At 46.8% G+C, this 24,643-nt stretch overlaps 1 protein-coding gene across 1 annotated transcript in view; it reads left to right on the top strand.

The window, feature by feature from the left end:
- LOC112237344 (ephrin-B3) overlaps positions 1–24,643 on the top strand; it is a 112,028-nt gene that overhangs the window by 50,632 nt on the left and 36,753 nt on the right. The window contains exon 2 of the mRNA XM_042327175.1: positions 614–909. Within this exon, the coding sequence (XP_042183109.1) occupies positions 614–909 (296 nt within the window). The remainder of the gene's footprint in view (positions 1–613; positions 910–24,643) is intronic.

Genomic DNA, 24,643 nt, shown 5'->3' with positions numbered 1-24,643 from the left:
CTGGATAAGAGTGTCTGCTAAATGACTCAAATGTAAATGTATAGCGGGATTTAACAGAGTCATTTCCAAGGACTGTTGGATGAGTAGGGAGGTGAGGGGCTTGGGTTTGTGTTTTTGCGTGACGAAAAAAAACGAGACGGAGAAAGACTTACTATATAGGTTATGTTGATTAGTCTTTACACTAACCTCTCGTTTTAATTTCTACCTCTATCTTTCTCTCTCCTTCTCTCTCGCTTTCTCTCTCCTTCTTTCTCTCCTCTCTCTACTTCTCTCTCCTTCTCTCACTACTTCTCTCTCCTTCTCTCTCTACTTCTCTCCTTCTCTCACTACTTCTCTCTCCTTCTCTCACTACTTCTCTCTCCTCTCTCTCCTTCTCTCTCCTCTCTCTACTTCTCTCTCCTTCTCTCACTACTTCTCTCTCCTTCTCTCTCTACTTCTCTCTCCTTCTCTTTCTCCCTCCTCCTCTCTCTCTTTCTCTACATCTCTTTCTTTCTCTCTACATCTCTCTCCTTCTCTCTCCTTCTTTCTCTACATCTCTCTCCTTCTCTCTCTACATCTCTCTCCATCTCTCTCTCCTCTTTCTCTCTCCTTCTCTCCCTCTGTCTCCCTCTAGGTTTTTGGACGATAAGGGCTACGTCCTCTACCCTCAGATTGGGGATCGTCTGGATCTCATCTGTCCGTCCTCGGACCCCCCCAGCCAGCGGGCCCCCGCCGAGTACGAGTTCTACAAGCTGTACCTGGTGTCGTCACGTGAGCAGGCGGACAGGTGTGAGGTGACGGGCGCGCCCAACCTGCTGCTCACCTGTGACAAGCCCAACAATGACATGAGGTTCACCATCAAGTTCCAGGAGTACTCTCCTAACCTGTGGGGACACGAGTTCAAGACCAACGCTGACTACTACATCATCGGTGAGCGGGGAAAATTGTGGTGTGTTTGGGGGGGGGGTGTTGTTGCTTGCTGTCTGTATCTCCTCTGCTGCTGTTGATTTGGCCCGAGGTTATTGTTATTGCCAGACTTGCAGTGACCGGCGATCCAGCTAGTTCTTATGTTTTCATTTGGGCTTGTTTGGGGTTGGGACTCGTGAATACGTGACGAGGTCATCAATGCCAGCCAAGCCCAGTGTGTGTATCACGTAGAACAATCTCTTAAGGTCACGTCAAGTGAAATCTCCCTCCGGTTGTTTTCTTAAGCACACACAACACTATGAGGGAGAGAGAGAGTGGATTCAGGAGTTCAGGAGAACTCTTAACACACAGTTATTTGGGCAGACACACACACACACACACACACACACACATGGCCTTGCCAACCCAAACATGAGCTCTGTGTAAAACTCCTCAGGAAAGAGTAGACATTATTAGATTGCTGTACTGTAGATTCTCTCCTACGTCCTTGGGACCCCCATTCACTCAGGTGTATTAATGCTGTTTTCACTTCCTCTTCTCATGGGTGGGGGGAAGAAGGAGTGCAAATGGCGACGGAGAGAGAGAGAGAACATTTGAGAGAGAGAATGAGAGACCGTGAACTACAGACGAACCGGCTCCATTCGCTTCCCTCGTACCGAGCTACTTGTGCTCTATATTTGCCTGCCAGTTTCTGTGCCACATCTAGTATCTTCACGTGTGTTTGCGAGGCAGGGTGGGGAGAGCGTATCGTATCGGTACTCCGAGTATGCACTCACTCACAATCAGCAGAGCTGCATTTTTTTTCAGATGACATCTGCTTAGACGTGTTAACCCACTGCAACATTCACAATAGCCCAGTGTGTGTGTGTGTGTGTGTTACATACATGCATGCGTGCCTGTGTGTTTTGTGTTAAGAATATGAAGTGGGTTGAGGTGTGTGTGTGTGTGCTTGCCTGTGTGTTTGCCCACAACATCAGCCATTATAGTTTCTTGCTGTGGTATGAAGGGTTCAGATAAGAACCGCTGGGTTGCCAGATCTATTCTGCAGTCCCAATCTATGTCTAGCCAGACATGGCAACCGCGGTGTCCATAGCACGGACAGGAGCGTTTTATCTTCCCTCAGACAGACTGAGGGATCGATTGACAGCTCCAACCATAATCAATGAGGGCTCAAACGCAAAGGTCACACACAGACAGTCAGACAGACACAGAGATGGAGAGAGAGACACGAGGTGCGTGTGGAAAATTGGGAGAAGATGGATGGTTCGATGTTGATTTGGTGTTTGTGTGATTGTATAAGTGAAGTTGTTACATTGTGGGTTTCTGGGTCCATTATTTCACGTTATTAATGTACTGTACATGTGTTTCTCTAGTGTTTACCTGATTGAGATTGTCATTATGATCATGTGTTTACCTGATTGTGTGTGCCAGTAGTAGACTGTGTGTGTGTGTGTGTGTGTGTGTGTGTGTGTGTGTGTGTGTGTGTGTGTGTGTGTGTGTGTGTGTGTGTGTGTGTAGTTCAGATGTATGTATGAGTCTTTCCCCTCAGGGAAATGTCTTGTAATTAACCTACCTTAGCATGTGTTAATTTATTCACAGTAGACTAAATGAGCTAGAACGTAGATGGATATGAGAGAGGGGAAATGTTAGACCGAACTGAAGTGGGGAAGAGATGGAGGAGGGATGTAAGAGAAGGATAAGGAGAGACTGGGGGGGGGTGTGACATCTCACTAAGCATTGACTCTCTCTCATCCCTGTTCTCTCTCTCTCATCCCTGTTCTCTCTCTCTCATCCCTTTCTCCTCTTCACCATTCAAAGCTCATCAGTGACACACATACTCCTGATATCTGTAGCTCTTTGAAAGCATATGCCAGATCCCTGTCACACACACACCTCGTGGAGTGCCATCTCTCCTTGTCCCCATCAGAGACCGAGAGGAGTATATATGGCACAAGTTGTTTCCCTCTGTCTTTGTTGTCAGAGAGCGGAGGATGAAACCTCTTTCCATTCACTGATCTCAAGTCAGCCATCCTGCCTACAGCAGCAGCTTCTCAAATGAAATATTTTGTCTTTGACTGATCTGGAGTCAGTGATCCTGAAGAGTCAGCTTCTCAAAAGCATCTTATAAAATCAGCTTGGCTCACCGCGTAGAAGAAAATACTGATGAGAGAGAGAGAGAGAGAAGGGATGAGAGAGAGAAGGGATGAGAGAGAGAGAGAAGGGATATGAGAGAGAGAAGGGATATGAGAGAGAGAGAGAGAGAGAGAAGGGATATGAGAGAGAGAGAGAGAGAGAGAAGGGAATGAGAGAGAGAGAGAGAAGGGATATGAGAGAGAGAGAGAGAGAGAGAGAGAGAAGGGATATGAGAGAGAGAGAGAGAGAGAGAGGGGATATGAGAGAGAGAGAGAGAGAGAGAGAGAGAGGGATATGAGAGAGAGAGAGAGAGAAGGGATATGAGAGAGAGAGAGAGAGAAGGGATATGAGAGAGAGAGAGAAGGGATATGAGAGAGAGAGAGAGAAGGGATATGAGAGAGAGAGAGAGAGAAGGGATATGAGAGAGAGGGAGAGAGAGAGAGAGGGGATATGAGAGAGAGAGAGAGAGAAGGGATGAGAGAGAGAGAGAGAAGGGATGAGAGAGAGAGAGAGAGAAGGGATGAGAGAGAGAGAGAGAGAGAGAGAAGGGATGAGAGAGAGAGAGAGAAGGGATATGAGAGAGAGAGAGAAGGGATATGAGAGATAGAGAGATATGAGAGAGAGAGAAGGGATATGAGAGAGAGAGAGAGATATGAGAGAGAGAAGGGATGAGAGAGAGAGAGAAGGGATGAGAGAGAGAGAGAAGGGATGAGAGAGAGAGAGAGAGAGGGATGAGAGAGAGAGAAGGGATGAGAGAGAGAGAGAAGGGATGAGAGAGAGAAGGGATGAGAGAGAGAGAGGGATAGAGAGAGAGAGAGAGAAGGGATGAGAGAGAGAGAGAGAGAGAAGGGATATGAGAGAGAGAGAGAGAAGGGATATGAGAGAGAGAGAAGGGATATGAGAGAGAGAGAGGGATATGAGAGAGAGAGAGAGAAGGGATATGAAAGAGAGAAGGGATATGAGAGAGAGAAGGGATGAGAGAGAGAGAGAAGGGATGAGAGAGAGAGAGAAGGGATGAGAGAGAGAGAGAAAGGGATGAGAGAGAGAGAGGGATGAGAGAGAGAGAGAGAGAAGGGATGAGAGAGAGAGAAGGGATGAGAGGGAGAGAGAAGGGATGAGAGGGAGAGAGAGAAGGGATGAGAGGGAGAGAGAGAAGGGATGAGAGAGAGAGAGAGGGGATGAGAGAGAGAGAGAGAGAGGGATGAGAGAGAGAGAGAGAGAGAAAGGGATGAGAGAGAGAGAGAGGGGATGAGAGAGAGAGAGAGAGAGAGAGAAGGGATATGAGAGAGAGAGAAGGGATGAGAGAGAGAAGAGAGAGAGAGAGAAGGGATGAGAGAGAAGGGATGAGAGAGAGAGAGAGAAGGGATGAGAGAGAGAGAGAGAGAAGGGATGAGAGAGAGAGAGAGGGATGAGAGAGAGAAGGGATGAGAGAGAGAGAGAAGGGATGAGAGAGAGAGAGAAGGGATGAGAGAGAGAGAGAGGGATGAGAGAGAGAGAGAGAAGATGAGAGCGAGAGAGAGAGAGGGATGAAAGAGAGAGAGAGGGATGAGAGAGAGAGAGGGATGAGAGAGAGAGAGGGATGAGAAGAGAGAGAGAGAGAGAGAGAAGGGATGAGAGAGAGAGAGAAGGGATGAAATAGAGAGAGGGGGATGAGAGAGAGAGAGAAGGGATGAGAGAGAGAGAAGGGATGAGAGAGAGAGAGGGATGAGAGAGAGAGAGAGAGAGAGAGAAGGGATGAGAGAGAGAGAAGGGATGAGAGAGAGAGAGAGAGAGCTGAAAAGGGATGAGAGAGAGAGAAGGGATGAAGAGAGAGAGAGGGATGAGAGAGAGAGAAGGGATGAGAGAGAGAGGAGGGATGAGAGAGAGAGAGAGATGAGAGAGAGAGAGAGAGGGATGAGAGAGAGAGAGAAGGGATGAAGAGAGAGAAGGGATGAGAGAGAGAGAGAAGGGATGAGAAGAGAGAGAGGGAGATGAGAGAGAAGGGATGAGAGGAGAGAGAGAGAGAGAGAGAGAAGGATGAGAGAGAAGGGATGAGAGAGAGAGAGAGAAGGGATGAGAGAGAGAGAGAAGGGATGAGAGAGAGAGAGGGATGAGAGAGGGATGAGAGGAGAGATGAAAGAAAGGATTTATGTCAGAGAAACAGGAATGAATGATAGGGATGGGCCAGAGGGAGGGAAAAAGAGATGAAAGAGTGAAAGGGGGAGGGATGAGAGAATTTGGGATGAAATAGAGAGGGGGGGTTGAGAGAGATGAGGGATGAAATAGAGAGGGGGGATGAAGATGGAGGGATGAGGGGAGAGGGATTATGAAGTTGAGGGATGAGAGGGAGGGGATGAGAGAGAGAGAGAGCTGAAAGTTGAGTGAAAGGAGAGGAGAGCTGAAAGAGAGAGGAGAGATGAAAGGGGGAGGGATGAGAGAGAGGAGGGATGAGAGAGAGAGGAGGGATAAAAGAGAGGAGAGATGAAAGAGAGAGGAAGGATGAGAGAGATGAGGGATGAAATAGAGAGAGGGGGGATGAGAGTTGGAGGGGATGAAAGAGAGAAGGAATGAGAGAGAGGGAAGGGATGAGAGAGAGAGAAGGGATGAGAGAGATGAGAGAGAGAAGGGATGAGAGGGAGAGAAGGGAACAGGGATGAGAGGTGTAGAGATAGAGGAGAAAAGCATTTATGTCAGAGAAACAGGAATGAATGATAGTGGGCCAGAGGGAGGGAAAGAGGGAATGCAATTAGTGAAAGGGGAGGATATGAATTTGAGTGACAGGGGGAGGTTATGAAGTTGAGTGACAGGGGGAGGTTATGAAGTTGAGTGACAGGGGGAGGTTATGAAGTTGAGTGACAGGGGAGGTTATGTAGTTGAGTGACAGGGGAGGTTATGTAGTTGAGTGAAAGGGGGAGGTTATGTAGTTGAGTGAAAGGGGAGGTTATGTAGTTGAGTGAAAGGGGAGGTTATGTAGTTGTAGTTGAGTGAAAGGGGGAGGTTATGTAGTTGAGTGAAAGGGGGAGGTTATGTAGTTGAGTGAAAGGGGAGGTTATGTAGTTGTATTTGAGTGACAGGGGAGGTTATGTAGTTGAGTGAAAGGGGAGGTTATGTAGTTGAGTGAAAGGGGGAGGTTAGGTTAGTTGTAGTTGAGTGAAAGGGGAGGTTATGTAGTTGAGTGAAAGGGGAGGTTAGGAAGTTGAGTGAAAGGGGAGGTTATGTAGTTGAGTGAAAGGGGAGGTTATGTAGTTGAGTGAAAGGGGAGGTTAGGAAGTTGAGTGAAAGGGGGAGGTTATGTAGTTGAGTGAAAGGGGAGGTTATGTAGTTGAGTGAAAGGGGAGGTTAGGAAGTTGAGTGAAAGGGGGAGGTTATCTTGTCTGCAATCACTTTCAATCACATACACACACACACAGACATACACACACAGACATACACACACACCACAGACATACACACACAGACATACACACCACAGACATACACACACAGACATACACACCACAGACATACACGCACACACAGACATACACACGCACACACAGACATACACACGCACACACAGACATACACACGCACACACAGACATACACACGCACACACAGACATACACACGCACACACAGACATACACACGCACACACAGACATACACACGCACACACAGACATACACACGCACACACAGACATACACACGCACACACAGACATACACACGCACACACAGACATACACACGCACACACAGACATACACACGCACACACAGACATACACACGCACACACAGACATACACACGCACACACAGACATACACACGCACACACAGACATACACACGCACACACAGACACACACACACAAACGGACATACACACACGCACACACACACAGACATACACACAAACACACACACACTAGTCGATTCACACACACACACACACACACACAGACATACACACAAACACACACACACAGACATACACACAAACACACACACACTAGTCGATTCACACACACACACACACACACACAAGTGGGCACGTACACTCTTGGCACACACGCTAACATATGTATGCTCACACACGTACACACAACCATTCTCTGAAATATATGCACAGAGAGGCCCGGAGAGCCCATCTCTGGGACACACGCAGACACCATGGCGGACAGATAACCCACCATCCAGCCCAGTATGAATCATAGAAAAGCTGAGTGCAAAATGTCCACCTGAGAGAGAGTTACGCTCCATTCAACCCGTATCACTGAAGTTCAGCTCTATAGCCTGGTTTTAAATGTATAGGCAGTGTTCTGCATTCACTGTAAATGCTGCATACGGCCTCTAGGAACAGCGGGTTAACTTGTCAACTCGGCGATTCTTGCAACGCTCTAATCACTAGACTACCTGACGCGCTATAGTGCTGAATTTCGGCCAAATGAGTTTAATGGAGCCCTTAGACTAAGTTGGTGTGTTCATGTTCTACCCCCAGCTCTCTCTCTCTCTCTGTCTCTCTCTGTCCATCTCTCTCTGTCCGTCTGTCTCTGTCAGTCTGTCTCTCTCAATTCAATTCAATTCAAGGGGCTTTATTGGCATGGGAAACGTGTTACCATTGCCAACACAAGTGAGGTAGATAATATACAAAAGTGAAATAAACAATAAAAATGAACAGTAAACATTACACATACAAAAGTTTCAAAACAATAAAGACATTACAAATATCATATTATGTAATAATAGTGTTGTAACAATCTCTCTCTGTCTGTCCGTCTGTCTGTCTCTGTCTCTCTCTCTGTCCGTCTCTGTCCGTCTCTGTCTCTCTCTCTGTCCGTCTGTCTGTCTCTGTCCGTCTCTCTGTCTCTCTGTCTCTGTCTGTCCGTCTGTCTCTCTCTGTCCGTCCGTCTGTCTTTCTCTGTCGGTCCGTCTGTCTCTCTCTCTCTGTCCGTCTGTGTCTCCTTCTCTCTGGCCGCCTGTCTCCCTCTCTCTCTCTGGACGTCTCTGTGTCTCTCTCTCACTCTCTCTGACCGTCTGTCTCTCTCTCACTATCTCTCTGTCCGTCTGTCTGTCTCTCACTCTATGGCCATCTGTCGCTCTCTCTCTCTCTCTGTCCATCTGTCTGTCTCTCTCTCTGTCCGTCTGCCTCTCTCTCTCTCTCTCTCTCTCCCTCCCTCTCTGGCCATCTGTCTCTCTCTCACTCTCTCTGTCCGTCTGTCTCTCTCACTCTCTCTGTCCGTCTGTCTCTCTCTCTCTCTCTGTCTCTCTGTCTGTCTCTCTCTCTCTCTGGCCGTCTGTCTCTCTCTCACTCTCTCTGGCCATCTGTCTCTCTCTCCCTCTCTGGCCGTCTGTCTCTCTCTCACTCTCTCTGGCCGTCTGTCTCTCTCTCTCTCTGTCCGTCTGTCTGTCTCTCTCTCTGGCCGTCTGTCTCTCTCTCCCTCTCTGGCTGTCTGTCTCTCTCTCACTCTCTCTGGCTGTCTATCTCTCTCTCCCTCTCTGGCTCTGTCTCTCTCTCTCTCTCTCTCCTCTCCTCTCTGGCCGTCTGTCTCTCTCTCTCTCTCTCTCTCTCTGTCCGTCTGTCTGTCTCTCTCTGTCCGTCCGTCTGTCTTTCTCTGTCGGTCCGTCTGTCTCTCTCTCTGTCCGTCTGTGTCTCCTTCTCTCTGGCCGCCTGTCTCCTCTCTCTCTCTGGCCGTCTGTCTCTCTCTCTCACTCTCTCTGACCGTCTGTCTCTCTCTCACTATCTCTCTGTCCGTCTGTCTGTCTCTCACTCTATGGCCATCTGTCGCTCTCTCTCTCTGTCCATCTGTCTGTCTCTCTCTCTGTCCGTCTGCCTCTCTCTCTCTGGCTCTCTCTCTCTCTCTCTCCCCTCCCCTCTGGGCCATCTGTCTCTCTCTCTCTCTCTGTCCGTCTGTCTCTCACTCTCTCTGTCCGTCTGTCTCTCTCTCTCTCTCTCTCTCTCTCTCTGGCTCGTCTCTCTCTCTCTCTCCCTCTCTGGCCGTCTGTCTCTCTCTCCTCTCTCTGGCCGTCTGTCTCTCTCTCCCTCTCTGGCCGTCTGTCTCTCTCTCACTCTCTCTGGCCGTCTGTCTCTCTCTCTCTCTCTCTGTCCGTCTGTCTCTCTCTCTCTCTCTCTCTCTCTCTCTCTCCTCTCTGGCTGTCTGTCTCTCTCTCCTCTCTCTGGCTGTCTATCTCTCTCTCTCCTCTCTGGCCGTCTGTCTCTCTCTCTCCCCTCTCCCTCTCTGGCCGTCTGTCTCTCTCTCTCTCTCTCTCTCTCCCTGGCCGTCTGTCTCTCTCTCTCCCCTCTCCCTCTCTGGCCGTCTGTCTCTCTCTCCTCTCTCTCCCTCTCTGGCCGTCTGTCTGTCTCTCTCTCCTCTGGCCGTCTGTCTCTCTCTCTCTCTCCTCTCCCTCTCTGGCCGTCTGTCTGTCTCTCTTTCTCTCTCTCTCTCTCTCTCCCCTCTCTGGCTGTCTGTCTCCTCTCTCCCTCTCTGGCCGTCTGTCTCTCTCTCTCCCTCTCTGGCCGTCTGTCTCCCTCTCCCTCTCTGGCCGTCTGTCTCTCTCTCCCTCTCTGGCTGTCTGTCTCTCTCTCCCTCTCTGGCCGTCTGTCTCTCTCTCCCTCTCTGGCCGTCTGTCTGTCTCTCTCCCTCTGGCCGTCTGTCTCTCTCTCCCCTCTGGCTGTCTGTCTCTCTCTCCCTCTCTGGCCGTCTGTCTCTCTCTCCCTCTCTGGCCGTCTGTCTGTCTCTCTCCCTCTGGCCGTCTGTCTCTCTCTCTCCCTCTCTGGCCGTCTGTCTCTCTCTCTCTCCCTCTCTGGCCGTCTGTCTCTCTCTCTCCCTCTCTGGCCGTCTGTCTCTCTCTCTCCCTCTCTGGCCGTCTGTCTCTCTCTCTCCCTCTCTGGCCGTCTGTCTCTCTCTCTCTCCCTCTCTGGCCGTCTGTCTCTCTCTCTCTCCCTCTCTGGCCGTCTGTCTCTCTCTCTCTCCCTCTCTGGCCGTCTGTCTCTCTCTCTCCCTCTCTGGCCGTCTGTCTCTCTCTCTCTCCCTCTCTGGCCGTCTGTCTCTCTCTCTCTCCCTCTCTGGCCGTCTGTCTCTCTCTCTCTCCCTCTCTGGCCGTCTGTCTCTCTCTCTCTCCCTCTCTGGCCGTCTGTCTCTCTCTCTCTTTCCCTCTCTGGCCGTCTGTCTCTCTCTCTCCCCTCTCTGGCCGTCTGTCTCTCTCTCTCTCCCCTCTCTGGCCGTCTGTCTCTCTCTCTCTCTCCCTCTCTGGCCGTCTGTCTCTCTCTCTCCCTCTCTGGCCGTCTGTCTCTCTCTCTCTCCCTCTCTGGCCGTCTGTCTCTCTCTCTCTCCCTCTCTGGCCGTCTGTCTCTCTCTCTCCCCTCTCTGGCCGTCTGTCTCTCTCTCTTTCCCTCTCTGGCCGTCTGTCTCTCTCTCTCTCCCCTCTCTGGCCGTCTGTCTCTCCCTCTCTGGCCGTCTGTCTCTCTCTCTCTCCCTCTCTGGCCGTCTGTCTCTCTCTCTCTCCCTCTCTGGCCGTCTGTCTGTCTCTCTCTCTCTCCTCTCTGGCCGTCTGTCTCTCTCTCTCTCCCTCTCTGGCCGTCTGTCTCTCTCTCTCTTCCTCTCTGGCCGTCTGTCTCTCCCTCTCTGGCCGTCTGTCTCCCTCTCCCTCTCTGGCCCTAGCTGGCTGGACACAGTGCCTCTGTTTACAGTAGTGAGGATGTTTTTAATAATGCAGCGAGAGCCACACACTGGTTTATTCATCAGGGTTAAGCTGGAATAAACGACAGAGAATAGAAAGAGGGGAAATGAGAGAGAGAGAATACAGAGGAGGGAGAGAGGGAGAATACCGAGGAGAGTGCTGCACTGCAGCCTAAATGAACTCCATATTCATGAGTTTACGATCAGTGTGTGTGTGTGTGTGTGTGTGTGTGTGTGCGCGTTTATAGTTGTGCGTGTGTACGTTTTATTGTGTGTGTGCATTTGTGTGTTTGCGTAATTGTCTCTCCAATGACTTTAGAGAGAGTGAGGAAAAGGATGGAGGGAGGTGCAGACGGGTTGAAGAGGTGAGGGAACGAGGGACTGAGAGAAATCTATATCTGCTGAATATTTGAAGACGTTAAATCCAGCAGATTTGAGTTTCCCACTCATCAGCACAGAGGTTAGCTACCACAACCATGGGGGAGACGATGGGAGTACAGAACAGGGGGAGCGTTGGAGGGAACAAGGGATGGTAAGGATGAGAGAAGTGAAGAGTTTATCGACTTGAAATGGAATAACATTTCAATATTAAGTAGGAATGATTAATTAGCTAACCATAGCTAAATATTACAGGCGGAACTCATTCTAATTCTCACGTTATTCTTATTGGTTCAAAAAGCAACATAGGTCAACAAATGAACTGATTTATGATCAGCTCAGGCATCTGTTTCCATCACCTCTAACATTATAAACTGAACAACAATACTGTACCCCAACCAGTTCTAGAAAGACCACTAACACGCATTAGAACACAGCATAACCTATAGTAAGTGTTTCTCCCTGTCCCATGCCCAATTTTGTGTGCAGACATATGAAGGCTATTGTGTTTGTTTAGGATGTACTGAAAACTATTTCAGTAATGCAATTTGCGACTGTGATTTGTGGCTGTCTTACATATCTTAGTTAAATGCACTGACTGTTGGCCTAAATCGCCCTGGAAAATAGCGTATTCTATATGGCTTTGCATGTAGATAGACCCAGCAGGATGGTCTGGTCATAGCAGGATGGTCAGCACAGCACGGACGTAAAACTGGAGCCCACAGCTGAGCACTGCGCACATATGAACTTTTGCGACTCAGGCTGCTTGTCCCGGTCTCCGGTTGGTAGCCTATTTGATTCAACCGCAGCATTCTTTTTTTATACAAGCCATGTACTCCGTTCCTTCAACGTCAAAAAGACAACTCCATCAAATGTAGCTTTAATGATGGGTCCTTGGCTGCAACAAGACGTTGCAATTCCTCATTTAGTGTACTGACGTAGATTGGCATCGGAGGTAGCCTAGTGGCTGGCTACAACTGGAGCGAGGCGTGAGAATGAGCCGACGGAAGGGGAGGGGGAATGACCCTTTTTAAAGAAATGTTTATTAAGACAACTATTTTAGGCCTAGCCTACACAGTTGTTTTTTTTAATGAAATGCTCCACACATGACATATTTCCGGCCCAAAAAACGATATGTATAACTATTCCTGTGGTGTCATGTCCCGAACTCTCTAGAATTTGACTCCCATTCCCGGACTCTCAAGACCCAGGAGTTCTGTTCCCGTGTTAACCTCTAGTCAGGGTTTCAACTCACTGTTGAGAGTTAGAAAAGTAGAATACAGGTGCAATTTAGAAAATGTGGTTGTGCATCAGCACTTTTTTGCTAAGTTAGCCAAGCCAGCTAGCTAAACTTGTAGTAATCATGGGCCCCCAATGATTTTGTGAGTCACTCTCACTCAGAAATCATATAAAAAATAAAAATTCTCTGCCCCATGGAAAAATGTGTAGAAAAACAGGAAATGAACACAAAATATATACACTATCGGTCAAAAGTTTTAGAACACCTTCTCATTCCAGGGGTTTTCTTTATTTTCACTATTTTCTACATTGTAGAATAAGAGTGAAGACATCAAAACTATGAAATAACACATATGGAATCATGTAGTAACCAAAAAAGTGTTCAACAATTCAAAATAGATTTTATATGTGAGATTCTTAGTTAGTTTTGATCTCTTCACTATTATTCTACAATGAGGAATATAGTAAAAATAAGAACCCTTGAATGAGTAGGTGTTCTAAAACTTTTGACCGTGTGTGTGTGTGTGTGTGTGTGTGTGTGTGTGTGTGTGTGTGTGTGTGTGTGTGTGTGTGTGTGTGTGTGTGTGTGTGTGTGTGTGTGTGTGTGTGTGTGTGTGTGTGCACTATATATATCTATATATATATTATCTCCGCTGCCAAGAGAGGGCCCGCTGAAATATTGCCCGTCCCTGATCTAAAGCTATTGAAACACTTAACTAGCATGTGATGTACTAGGCTTAAATAGCCGTGGGGCTTATCTAAACATGACATTGATAAGAGACAGAGTGACACACACACACACAGAAGGACACAGAGGTGTTAAGATGCTAGATTAGTTATCACTGTCGTTGTCCTTAAAAGTCCTGCACAGCTACTGACACACAACTGACAGATGCATGTTCAGCATTCCAAAAATAACTCCTCTGACAAACGCATGTTCAACATGCCTAAAATAACTCCTCTGACAAACGCATGTTCAACATGCCTAAAATAACTCCTCTGACAAACGCATGTTCAACATGCCTAAAATAACTCCTCTGACAAACGCATGTTCAACATGCCTAAAATAACTCCTCTGACAAACGCATGTTCAACATGCCTAAAATAACTCCACTGACAAACGCATGTTCAACATGCCTAAAATAACTCCTCTGACAAACGCATGTTCAACATGCCTAAAATAACTCAACTGACAAATGCATGTTCAACATGCCTAAAATAACTCCTCTGACAAACGCATGTTCAACATGCCTAAAATAACTCAACTGACAAATGCATGTTCAACATGCCTAAAATAACTCAACTGACAGATGCACGGACACTATTAGAGCCAGCATATCTACTATATCTATTTTGATCGATGTATTCAAAGGCTACTATTTCATCCCTCAACTCAAATATAGCCTAGTCCCGACACATCGATGGTTGCTAGACAAGCCGGCTGGCCGTTCCCTCTATCGGTTAGGTTGCCAGAGAAGCGACCCAGTTGTTAAGTCTTTTTGTTCGATGTCTATGGACTGGACCCAGTCGTTCATTCTAAATGTTCCATTGCCATGCTGGTTGGAAAAGCTCTTATCCCTTTCTTGCTAGCTAGCCAACTACGGCTAGCACAGTCAGGTCAAAAAGTGAAGTGATAATAACAGCAAAGTAGCTGCATTTGCGTTTTCTTAAGCTGTTTCGGATACATCATAACAATGAGCTAATGATGCACGATTTCACCTGGGATAGAAAATGTGCTCTCTCGTCAGGACACTGTAGTTCAGAGGAGCTAACCAACTACACAGCTAACACAATCACGTCATACTGTAGCTGGAAAGACAGGAAACGACTGTAGCTGCATTTCATGGCGTTTAGACTTTTTTTCCATTGCCATATCTTTGTATATATGCATAAAAATGATGCGGATTCATGATTTCGACTGGTTGAGAGAAGATGTCCGTTTGGTCGTGACCGTTTATTCTCAGTAGGACGGTGTAGATCCAATTTCAATATTGAAACAATGTTGCAAATGTTGAGAGACGGCCTGCAACGTTTGTACAAACTAGAGGTCAACCGATAATGATTTTTCAACGCTGATACCGATTATTGGAGGACCAAACAAAGCCGATACCGATTAATCGGGCGACTTTTATATATATATAATGACAATTACAACAATACTGAATTAACACTTTTTATTTTAACTTAATATAATACATCAATAAAATCCATTTAGTGTCAAATAAATATTGAAACATGTTCGATTTTGTATAAATAATGCAAAAACAAAGTGTTGGAGAAGAAAGTAAAAGTGCAATATTTGCCGTGTTAGAAAGCTAACGTTTAAGTTCCTTGCTCAGAACATGAGAACACATGAAAGCTGGTGGTTCCTTTTAACATGAGTCTTCAATATTCCCAGGTAAGAAGTTTTAGGTTGTAGTTATTATAGGAATTATAGGACTATTTCTCTCTATTTGTATTTCATATACCTTTGACTATTGGATGTTCTAATAGGTACTTTAGTATTTCCAGCCTAATCTCGGGAGTTGATAGGCTTGAAGTCATAAACAGCTCAATGCTTGAAGCACAGCGAAGAGCTGCTGGCAAACGCACAAAAGTGTTGTTTGAATGAATGCTTATGAGCCTGCTGCTGCCTACCACCACTCAGTCAGACTGCTCTATCAAATATCAAATCATATAGTTAATTATAATATAATAAACACAGAAATAAGAGCCTTAGGTCATTAATATGGTCAAATCCGGAAACTATCATTTCGAAAACAAGACGTTTATTCTTTCAGTGAAATACAGAACCGTTCCGTATTTTATCTAACAGGTATATTTATCTAATATTTCTGTTACATTGCACAACCTTCAATGTTATGTCATAATTATGTAAAATTCTGGCAAATTAATTACGGTCTTTGTTAGGAAGAAATGGTCTTCACACAGTTCGCAACGAGCCAGGCGGCCCAAACTGCTGCATATACCCTGACTCTGCTTGCACTGAATGCACGAGAAGTGACACAATTTCCCTAATTAAAATAAATTCATGTTAGCAGGCAATATTAACTAAATATGCAGGTTTAAAAGTAGATACTTGTGTATTGATTTTTTAACTTTTTTTTTTTTTTTACCCCGTTTTCTCCCCAATTTCATGGTATCCAATTGTTTTTAGTAGCTACTATCTTGTCTCATCACTACAACTCCCGTACGGGCTCGGGAGAGACGAAGGTTGAAAGTCATGCGATACACAACCCAACCAAGCCGCATTGCTTCTTAACACAGTGCGCATCCAACCCGGAAGCCAGCCGCACCAATGTGTCATAGGAAACACCGTGCACCTGGCAACCTTGGTTAGCGAGCACTGCGCCCAGCCCGCCACAGGAGTCGCTGGTGCGTGATGAGACAAGGACATCCCTACCGGCCAACCCCTCCCTAACTCGGGCGACGCTAGGCCAATTGTGCGTCGCCCCACGGACCTCCCGGTCGCGGCCGGTTACGACAGAGCCTGGGCGCGAACCCAGAGTCTGATGGCACAGCTGGTGCTGCAGTACAGCGCTCTTAACCACACCGCCCCTCTTGTGTATTGATTTGAAGAAGGGCATTGATGTTTATGGTTAGGTACACATTGGTGCAACGCCAGTGCTTTTTTCGCGAATGCGCTTGTTAAATCATCACCCGTTTGGCGAAGTAGGCTGTGATTCGATGAGAAATGAACAGGCACTTCATCGATTATATGCAACGCAGGACAAGCTAGATAAACTAGTAATATCATCAACCATGTGTAGTTAACTAGTGATTACGTTAAGATTGATTGTTTTTAAAAAGATAAGTTTAATGCTAGCTAGCAACTTACCTTGGCTCCTTGCTGCACTATCGTAACAGGTGGTCAGCCTGCCACGCAGTCTCCTCATGGAGTGCAAAGTAATCGGCCATAATCGGTGCACAAAAATGCAGATTACCGATTGTTATGAAAACTTGATATCGGCCCTAATTAATCGGCCATTCCGATTAATCGGTCGACCTCTAGTACAACCCCCCCATTGTTGCAAAACAAATGTTAGTCTAGAGGCAAGGGGAAATAATTATTTTTACAGTGGCGATCAAGTTAATGAATTGGCTGGCTGAGCTGATGGGACACTGGATGATCAGGGATTTGTCAGATGAAACAGAAAACAAGATGCCCATGTTTGTGTCATAGGCTTCCCCGTGCTAAACAGGTTTTTTTAGTATGGCTGAGAACACGTCTCAACCAATCACAATAATACTTTTGGCCAATCCGTTGTTGAACATTCAACAAATACCAGCGTGAATACTTGGGTACCCTCCATTAGCGAGACGAAACCATTTGGAGTGAAAACGGAAAAGGGAGCGACGTAGGGGGGAATGAAAGGAGGAGTGTTACAGTATTTTGGGGAAGAGGAAGAGCATTGGGTTTGTTACAAAATTGCGTTTGCGAGACATGAACAGAGGGAGGGAGAGCGAGAAGGGGAGAGAGAGATATGGTGAGTGTGAATAAAAGAGAGTGACAGGTCTTCTCGATTTAGGTCAGCAGTCAAAGCAGCACTGCTGTCTGTGAGATAGTGTTGGCTGTCGCTGTGTGTGTGTGTGTGTCGCTCTGTTTGTCACTGTGTGTGAAGACGTGTGTGTGTGTGTGTGTGTGTGTGTGTGTGTGTGTGTGTGTGTGTGTGTGTGTGTGTGTGTGTGTGTGTGTGTGTGTGTCGCTCTGTTTGTCACTGTGTGTGAAGACGTGTGTGTGTGTGTTCTTCTTAATTGGATTGGGACTGGTTAACATTGTTTAACCTCCCCACACTGTCTCTCACACACACACTGTTTGCGTCCTCGCCACTTCTTCTTTTATACTCCCGCCGCAGTGCAGACAAAGCCACCATTGTCCAGCCTTCTGCCTAGGAACCACTTGTGGAGGGATGTGTATCCCAGGAATCGGGGGGGGTGTTTATCCCGTAGCGTACCTCTCCATTGACCTCTGGGCCTTCTGGCAGGGCTGCTAATGCATTAGCACGCTAACATGGCTTTGATTTAGTGGAGCAGGTTCAGGCAAACAAGACCCGTAATGACATAATGAACACATTCACTCACAGCGGACACTCCACAACACCACACAAAGCTACACACAGCAGACACACTATAAACCAGCAATCAGTCTTCTTTCCAACACACACAAACGCACAGTGTGGGTTTTGGGGTAAGCTTGTCTTTAAACAGACAGGCAGTGTAAGATGTATGCTGTCTGAATGGGGAGAGAGATTATAGTGTTCCAGGGGGATTGGAGCATCACTCCTCCAGCTGTTCACTAGGAGGAATAGAAGGTGACGGAGATGAGGAGGGAGCATGAGAGAGGGAGTGAGACGGAGAGTTATCGAACAAGAGAGGATGAGAGAAGAAATCAAGAGAGGAGAGAAAGCGGGATGGGCAATGTAGCAGAATGTCATAACAGACAGATGGTAAGAAGAGAAAGGGTGGATGACAGACTGATTAGAAAGAGAAGGTCCATTGAAAGACGTTACAGGAATTTTTTTTAAACAGTCACTACTAAACCCTTTAATGGCCATTATAAAGAGCTTTAATTAGTCCAAATGTCCATAAACCCCATCATTATCACTGTGTCCACTTCCCTATTGAAGACTTAGCTGTCAACGGTGTCTAGTTGTGCTGGGCTTGTATTCATAAAGGAGTGCTGATCTAGGATCTGTTTTTGATTCATATTGTTTGGACAGGAGGGAACTGATTCTAGATGACACTGTATAAATATGAGCCCATCTGTTGTGGTGTCACTAACTCAGTGTTATAGGTATTTTTGGTACATTTTCACAAACACAAGAAGCCATTTTTACAGCCTGTCCCCATACCCCATTTCCCTCCCCTCCCCTCCCCTCCCCACTCCCTCCATCCCTCCTCTCTTTCCTCCCTCTAACTCCCTTTCTTTCAATGGTCTGTTTTTTGGGCTTCATAAACTAAAAAGTACGTGGACACCTGCTCGTTGAACATCTCATTCCAAAATCATGGGCAATAATATGGAGTTGGTCCCCCTTTGCTGCCACAACAGCCTCCACTCTTCTGGGAAGGATTTTCACTAGATGTTGGAACATTGCTGCGAGGACTTGCTTCCATTCAGCCAGCCAGAGTATTAGTATTATGTTGGGCGATTAGTCCTGATTGGCAGTCGGCGTTCCAATTCATCCCAAAGGTGTTTGATGGGGTTGAGGTCAGGGCTCTGTGCAGGCCAGTCAAGTTCTTCCACACCGATCTTGACAAACCATTTCTGTACGGACCTCGCTTTGTGGCATTGTCATGCTGAAACACGGAAAGGGCCTTCACCAAACTGTTGCCACAAACTTGAAAGCACAGAATCGCCTAGAATGTCAAGATTTCCCTTCACTGAAACTAAGGAGCCTGAACCATGAAAAACAGCCCCAGACCATTATTCCTCCTCCACCATACTTTACAGTTGGCACTATGCATTGGGGCAGGCAGTGTTGTCCTGGCATCCTCCAAACCCAGATTCGTCCGTCGGACTGCCAGATGGTGAAGCGTGATTCATCACTCCAGAAAACGCGATTCCATTGCTCCAGAGTCCAATGGCGGCGAGCCACCACTCCAACCGACGCTTGGCATTATGCATGCTGATCTTAGGCTTGTGTGTGGCTGCTCGGCCATGGAAACCCATTTCATGAAACTCCCGCTACGCCCTTCAGCACTCGGCGGTCCCTCTCTGTGAGCTTGTGTGGCCTACCACTTCGTGGCTGAGTCATTGTTGCTCCTAAACATTTCCACTTCACAATAACCGCAATTGCAGTTGACCAGGGCAGCTTTAGAAGGGCAGAAATTTGATGAACTGACTTTCAACGGTGCCACTTTGAAAGTCATTGAGCTCTTCGGTATGGGCCATTCTACTGCCAATGTTTGGCTATGGAGATTGCATGGCTGTGTGGTTGATTTTATGCACCTGTCAGCAACGGGTGTGGTGAAATAGCCTAATCCACTAATTTGAAGGGGTGTCCACATACTTTTGGCCATGTCGTATACCATTCGACAGGGAATCCGAAGCCAAAAGCCTAATTCAGCGCATTGGTGTATGCAGGGGTGAAAGTAAGCATGTCCGGTATGGCATCCTAGCTAAATAAATAGTGGGGGTACGCAGTCCTGGCAAGAAGTGAGCCTATCACACAAAATGCCAAGAAAACTATAGGTAATGAGACAGCAGTGGATGCATCAATTCGGGCTACAAGTGTGGGCCTAATGACAATCGCAAAATGTCTTTACAATCAGGCACATATACAGACAGCTCTACCTGTGCAGAGCACATGCCCCTTTGCCCTCCCAGTCTCCAAAGTGCCCTTTTCGGTAGTGGTATAATTCCACCAAAAATGTTAGGGGTTTGAACTGTGTACAGGTTGTCGTTCAATTCTCATCTATGCTTCAGAACCCAAAATGTGACATTCTTGATTGTTGACCGTTGTCCCGTCATCAGCATTGACATGTAAAGGCAGGTGCGCATATCCAGATTAGTGACTAGAAGGAACTTTCATTTCTTCCAGATTTGCCTGGAAAAAACAGAATATGCCTACGTTTATATTATCCATATAAAATACAGTTTAGCGATCTACTATTAATCAATCATTCAATCAAATGTATTTATTTATTTATATAGCCCTTCTTACATCAGCTGATGTTACAAAGTCCTGTACAGAAAACCAGCCTAAAACCCCAAACAGGAAGCAATGCAGGTGTAGAAGCACTGTGGCTAGGAAAAAACTCCCTAGAAAGGCCAGAACCTAGGAAGAAACCTAGATAGGAACCAGGCTATGAGGGGTGGCCAGTCCTCTTCTGGCTGTGCCGGGTGGAGATTATAACAGAACATGGCCAAGATGTTCAAATGTTCATAGATGACCAGCATGGTCAAATAATAATAATCACAGTAGTTGTAGAGGGTACAACAGGTCAGCACCTCAGGAGTAAATGTCAGTTGGCTTTTCATAGCCGATCATTCAGAGTATCTCTACCACTCCTGCTGTCTCTAGAGAGACTACTGACTCCTCTTTGCCAGAACAATAGGCTACCTGCCAATTTGCTTGATCATTTTCATTTTTCACGTCGGCCTTGTTTGTGTGGGCTACTGGCTAAAGATAAGCATCTGTAACATTGCACTGCCTTCAATGTTGTGGGATGAAGATGTATCATATTCTGGCAAAGTTATTACGATATTTGTGAGGAACAACAGGGCTACTCAGCTGGCAATGAGCACTCTGCAGGCAGGCTGTCCTCCAAAGTCAGGGCGTAGTGGCCACGAGATGCTTTCCATCCGATCCGGCAACCTTTGCCTGCTCTGGACTCCAGGGAAGTGACATGATAGGTCTGTATCCCAGTTAACATTGGCTGCTAACATGAATGCCTTTCAGCTCCAAATCCCAGGTGTGAAACACAGTTTATTCCTGTAGCCTATCTTGCGTTTCGAAAATGCATCACCATTTATGGTTGTAATGACAGGCTACATTTGATTGGCGCATGTGCGCGCGTCGCAATTCTACGACTTATTTTTTGGGTTCGCAGGTCAAAAAGTTTGAAAACCGCTGGGACAGTGTCAACAAATGGAGTTGGGTCAGATATAGTAATCGGTCATATGCTATTCAGTAGGGACGTGGATCAGAAAACCAGTTAGTATCTGGTGTGACCACCATTTGCCTCATTTTTTAAAGTTTTTTTTTTTAACCTTTATTTAACTAGGCAAGTCAGTTAAGAACAAATTCTTATTTTCAATGACGGCCTAGGAACAGTGGGTTAACTGCCTGTTCAGGGGCAGAACAACAGATTTGTACCTTGTCAGCTCGGGGGTTTGAACTTGCAACCTTCCGGTTACTAGTCCAACGCTCTAACCACTAGGCCACCCTGCCGCCCCATGCAGCGTGACTCATGTAGCGTGACACATCTCCTTCGCATAGAAGTTGATCAGGCTGTTGATTGTGGCCTCTTTAATCGCTATGTGAAGTCGCTAGATATCGGCAGGAACTGGAACGCGCTGTTGTACACGTTTGGGATGCACTGGATTGACATACTCAATGGGTGACATGTCTGGGGAGTATGAAGGCCATGGAAGATCTGGGACATTTTCAGCTTCCAGGAATTGGGTACAGGTCCTTGCGACATGGGGCCGTGCATTATCATGAAACATGAGGTGATGGCGGCGGATGAACGGCACGACAATGGGCCTCAGGATCTCGTCAAGGTATCTCTGTGCATTCAAATCGCCACCGACAAAATGCAGTTGGGTTCGTTGTCCGTAGCTTATGCCTGCCCGTACCTGCCCATACCGGGAGTCACTCAGTTTACAATGTTGACATCAGCAAACTGCTCGCCCTCATGACGCCATACACCATCTGCCATCTGCCCGGTACAGTTGAAACCGGGATTCATCTGTGAAGAGCACACTTCTCCAGCGTGCCAGTGGCCATTGAAAGTGAGCGTTTGCCCACGGAAGTCGGTTACGACGCCGAACTGCAGTCACTTCAAGACCCTGGTGAGGACAATTCTTTGGTTGTTTCATCAACTGTCCAGGTCTCTGTTCTCAGATGATCCCGTAGGTGGTTACACGTGGTCTGCAGGCCGGTTGGACTTACTGCCAAATTCTATAAACCACATTGGAAGCGGCTTATGGTGGAGAAATGAGCATTAAATTATCTGGGAAAAACTCTGCTGGTCATTCCTGCAGTCAGCATACCAATTGCACGATCCCTCAAAACTTGAGACATTTAAGAGTGGCCTTTTATTGTCCCCAGCGCAAGGTGCACCTGTGCAATGATCATGCTGTTTAATCAGCTTCTTGATATGCCACACCTTGTCAGTTGGATGGATTATTTTAGTAAAGGAGAAATCTCACTAACAGGGATGTAAACACATTTGTGTAAAACAAATTGAGAGAAATATGCTTTTTTTGTGCTTGTGTAAATTTCGGGGATCTTTTATTTCAGCTCATGAAACATGGTACCAACACTTTACATGTTGCGTTTGTATTTTTCTTGACTCTTCTTTACTTTCACCCCTGGGTGTATGCCATGGCGAGCCACGGTTTTGGTCATCGTTAAAAATGCTAAAGGGGTGGGCATCTGTACAGTGGCGTGACTAATGATCTTCATGATGTAATCATCTATGTAAACCTTCCCAACATGCTTAGATAGAGACCGGGCCATGTCATTGGTCGATATGAGTCTGAGTCGGTGTGTTCGGCTTCTTGAATGACACAGAACCGGAATGCAGAGTATAGCATGAAATTGTGCGCGTGTAATCATTGAGTTAAACAGATACAGTAAAGCGAGGATTAAGGAAAATAAGCTTTAGAACATGAACCAGTCCTATTCAATACCATTCCTATTCAATACCATTCCTATTCAATACCAGTCCTATTCAATACCAGTCCTATTCAATACCATTCCTATTCAGTACCAGTCCTATTCAGTACCAGTCCTATTCAATACCAGTCCTATTCAATACCAGTCCTATTCAATACCATTCCTATTCAATACCAGTCCTATTCAATACCAGTCCTATTCAATACCATTCCTATTCAATACCAGTCCTATTCAATACCAGTCCTATTCAATACCAGTCCTATTCAATACCATTCCTATTCAATACCATTCCTATTCAATACCATTCCTATTCAATACCAGTCCTATTCAATACCAGTCCTATTCAATACCATTCCTATTCAATACCAGTCCTATTCAATACCAGTCCTATTCAATACCAGTCCTATTCAATACCAGTCCTATTCAATACCATTCCTATTCAATACCAGTCCTATTCAATACCAGTCCTATTCAATACCAGTCCTATTCAATACCAGTCCTATTCAATACCATTCCTATTCAATACCAGTCCTATTCAATACCAGTCCTATTCAATACCAGTCCTATTCAATACCAGTCCTATTCAATACCAGTCCTATTCAGTACCAGTCCTATTCAGTACCAGTCCTATTCAATACCAGTCCTATTCAATACCAGTCCTATTCATTCCTATTCAATACCATTCCTATTCAATACCAGTCCTATTCAATACCAGTCCTATTCAATACCAGTCCTATTCAATACCAGTCCTATTCAATACCAGTCCTATTCAATACCAGTCCTATTCAATACCAGTCCTATTCAATACCAGTCCTATTCAATACCAGTCCTATTCAATACCAGTCCTATTCAATACCAGTCCTATTCAATACCAGTCCTATTCAATACCAGTCCTATTCAATCCTGTCTGTTCAACACACATACACACACACACACACACACACACACCACCTCACCCTAAAATATACAGTATAATCAATCACATTTTAAGTGTGTCTGCTTTAATTTGTGTTTGAATGGCCTTACTCCCGACTCTCTTCCCCCTGCCCTGCTCTCTCCTCCGGCCCTATTCTCTCCTACTCTCTCCCCTGCCCTACTCTCTCCTATTCTCTCCTACTCTCTCCCCCGGCCCTGCTCTCTCCTCCGGCCCTATTCTCTCCTACTCTCTCCCCTGCCCTACTCTCTCCTATTCTCTCCTACTCTCTCCCCCTGCCCTACTCTCTCCTCTTCTCTCCTACTCTCTCCTCCAGCCCTATTCTCTCCTACTCTCTCCCCCTGCCCTACTCTCTCCTATTCTCTCCTACTCTCTCCCCCTGCCCTACTCTCTCCTATTCTCTCCTACTCTCTCACCCTGCCCTACTCTCTCCTCTTCTCTCCTACTCTCTCCTCCGGCCCTATTCTCTCCTACTCTCTCCCCTGCCCTACTCTCTCCTATTCTCTCCTACTCTCTCCCCCGGCCCTGCTCTCTCCCCCGGCCCTATTCTCTCCTACTCTCTCCCCCTGCCCTACTCTCTCCTCCCGGCCCTACTCTCTCCTACTCTCTCCCCCTGCCCTACTCTCTCCTCCGGCCCTATTCTCTCCTACTCTCCCCCTGCCCTACTCTCTCCTCCAGCCCTATTCTCTCCTACTCTCTCCCCCTGCCCTACTCTCTCCTCCCGGCCCTACTCTCTCCTCCCAGCCCTACTCTCTCCTCCCAGCCTTATTCTCTCCTACTCTCTCCCCCGGCCCTACTCTCTCCCCCGGGGCCCTACTCTCTCCTCCAGCCTACTCTCTCCCCCTGCCCTACTCTCTCCTCCGGCCCTACTCTCTCCTCCCGGCCCTACTCTCTCCTACTCTCTCCTCCGGCCCTATTCTCTCCTACTCTCTCCCCCTGCCATACTCTCTCCTCCGGCCCTATTCTCCCCTACTCTCTCCTCCCGGCCCTATTCTCTCCTACTCTCTCCCCCTGCCCTACTCTCTCCCCCTGCCCTACTCTCTCCTCCGGCCCTATTCTCTCCTACTCTCT

Source organism: Oncorhynchus tshawytscha, linkage group LG09 (genome assembly GCF_018296145.1).
Source record: "Oncorhynchus tshawytscha isolate Ot180627B linkage group LG09, Otsh_v2.0, whole genome shotgun sequence".
Taxonomy (NCBI): domain Eukaryota; kingdom Metazoa; phylum Chordata; class Actinopteri; order Salmoniformes; family Salmonidae; genus Oncorhynchus; species Oncorhynchus tshawytscha.
This window is presented reverse-complemented; position numbering and strand designations above follow the sequence as displayed.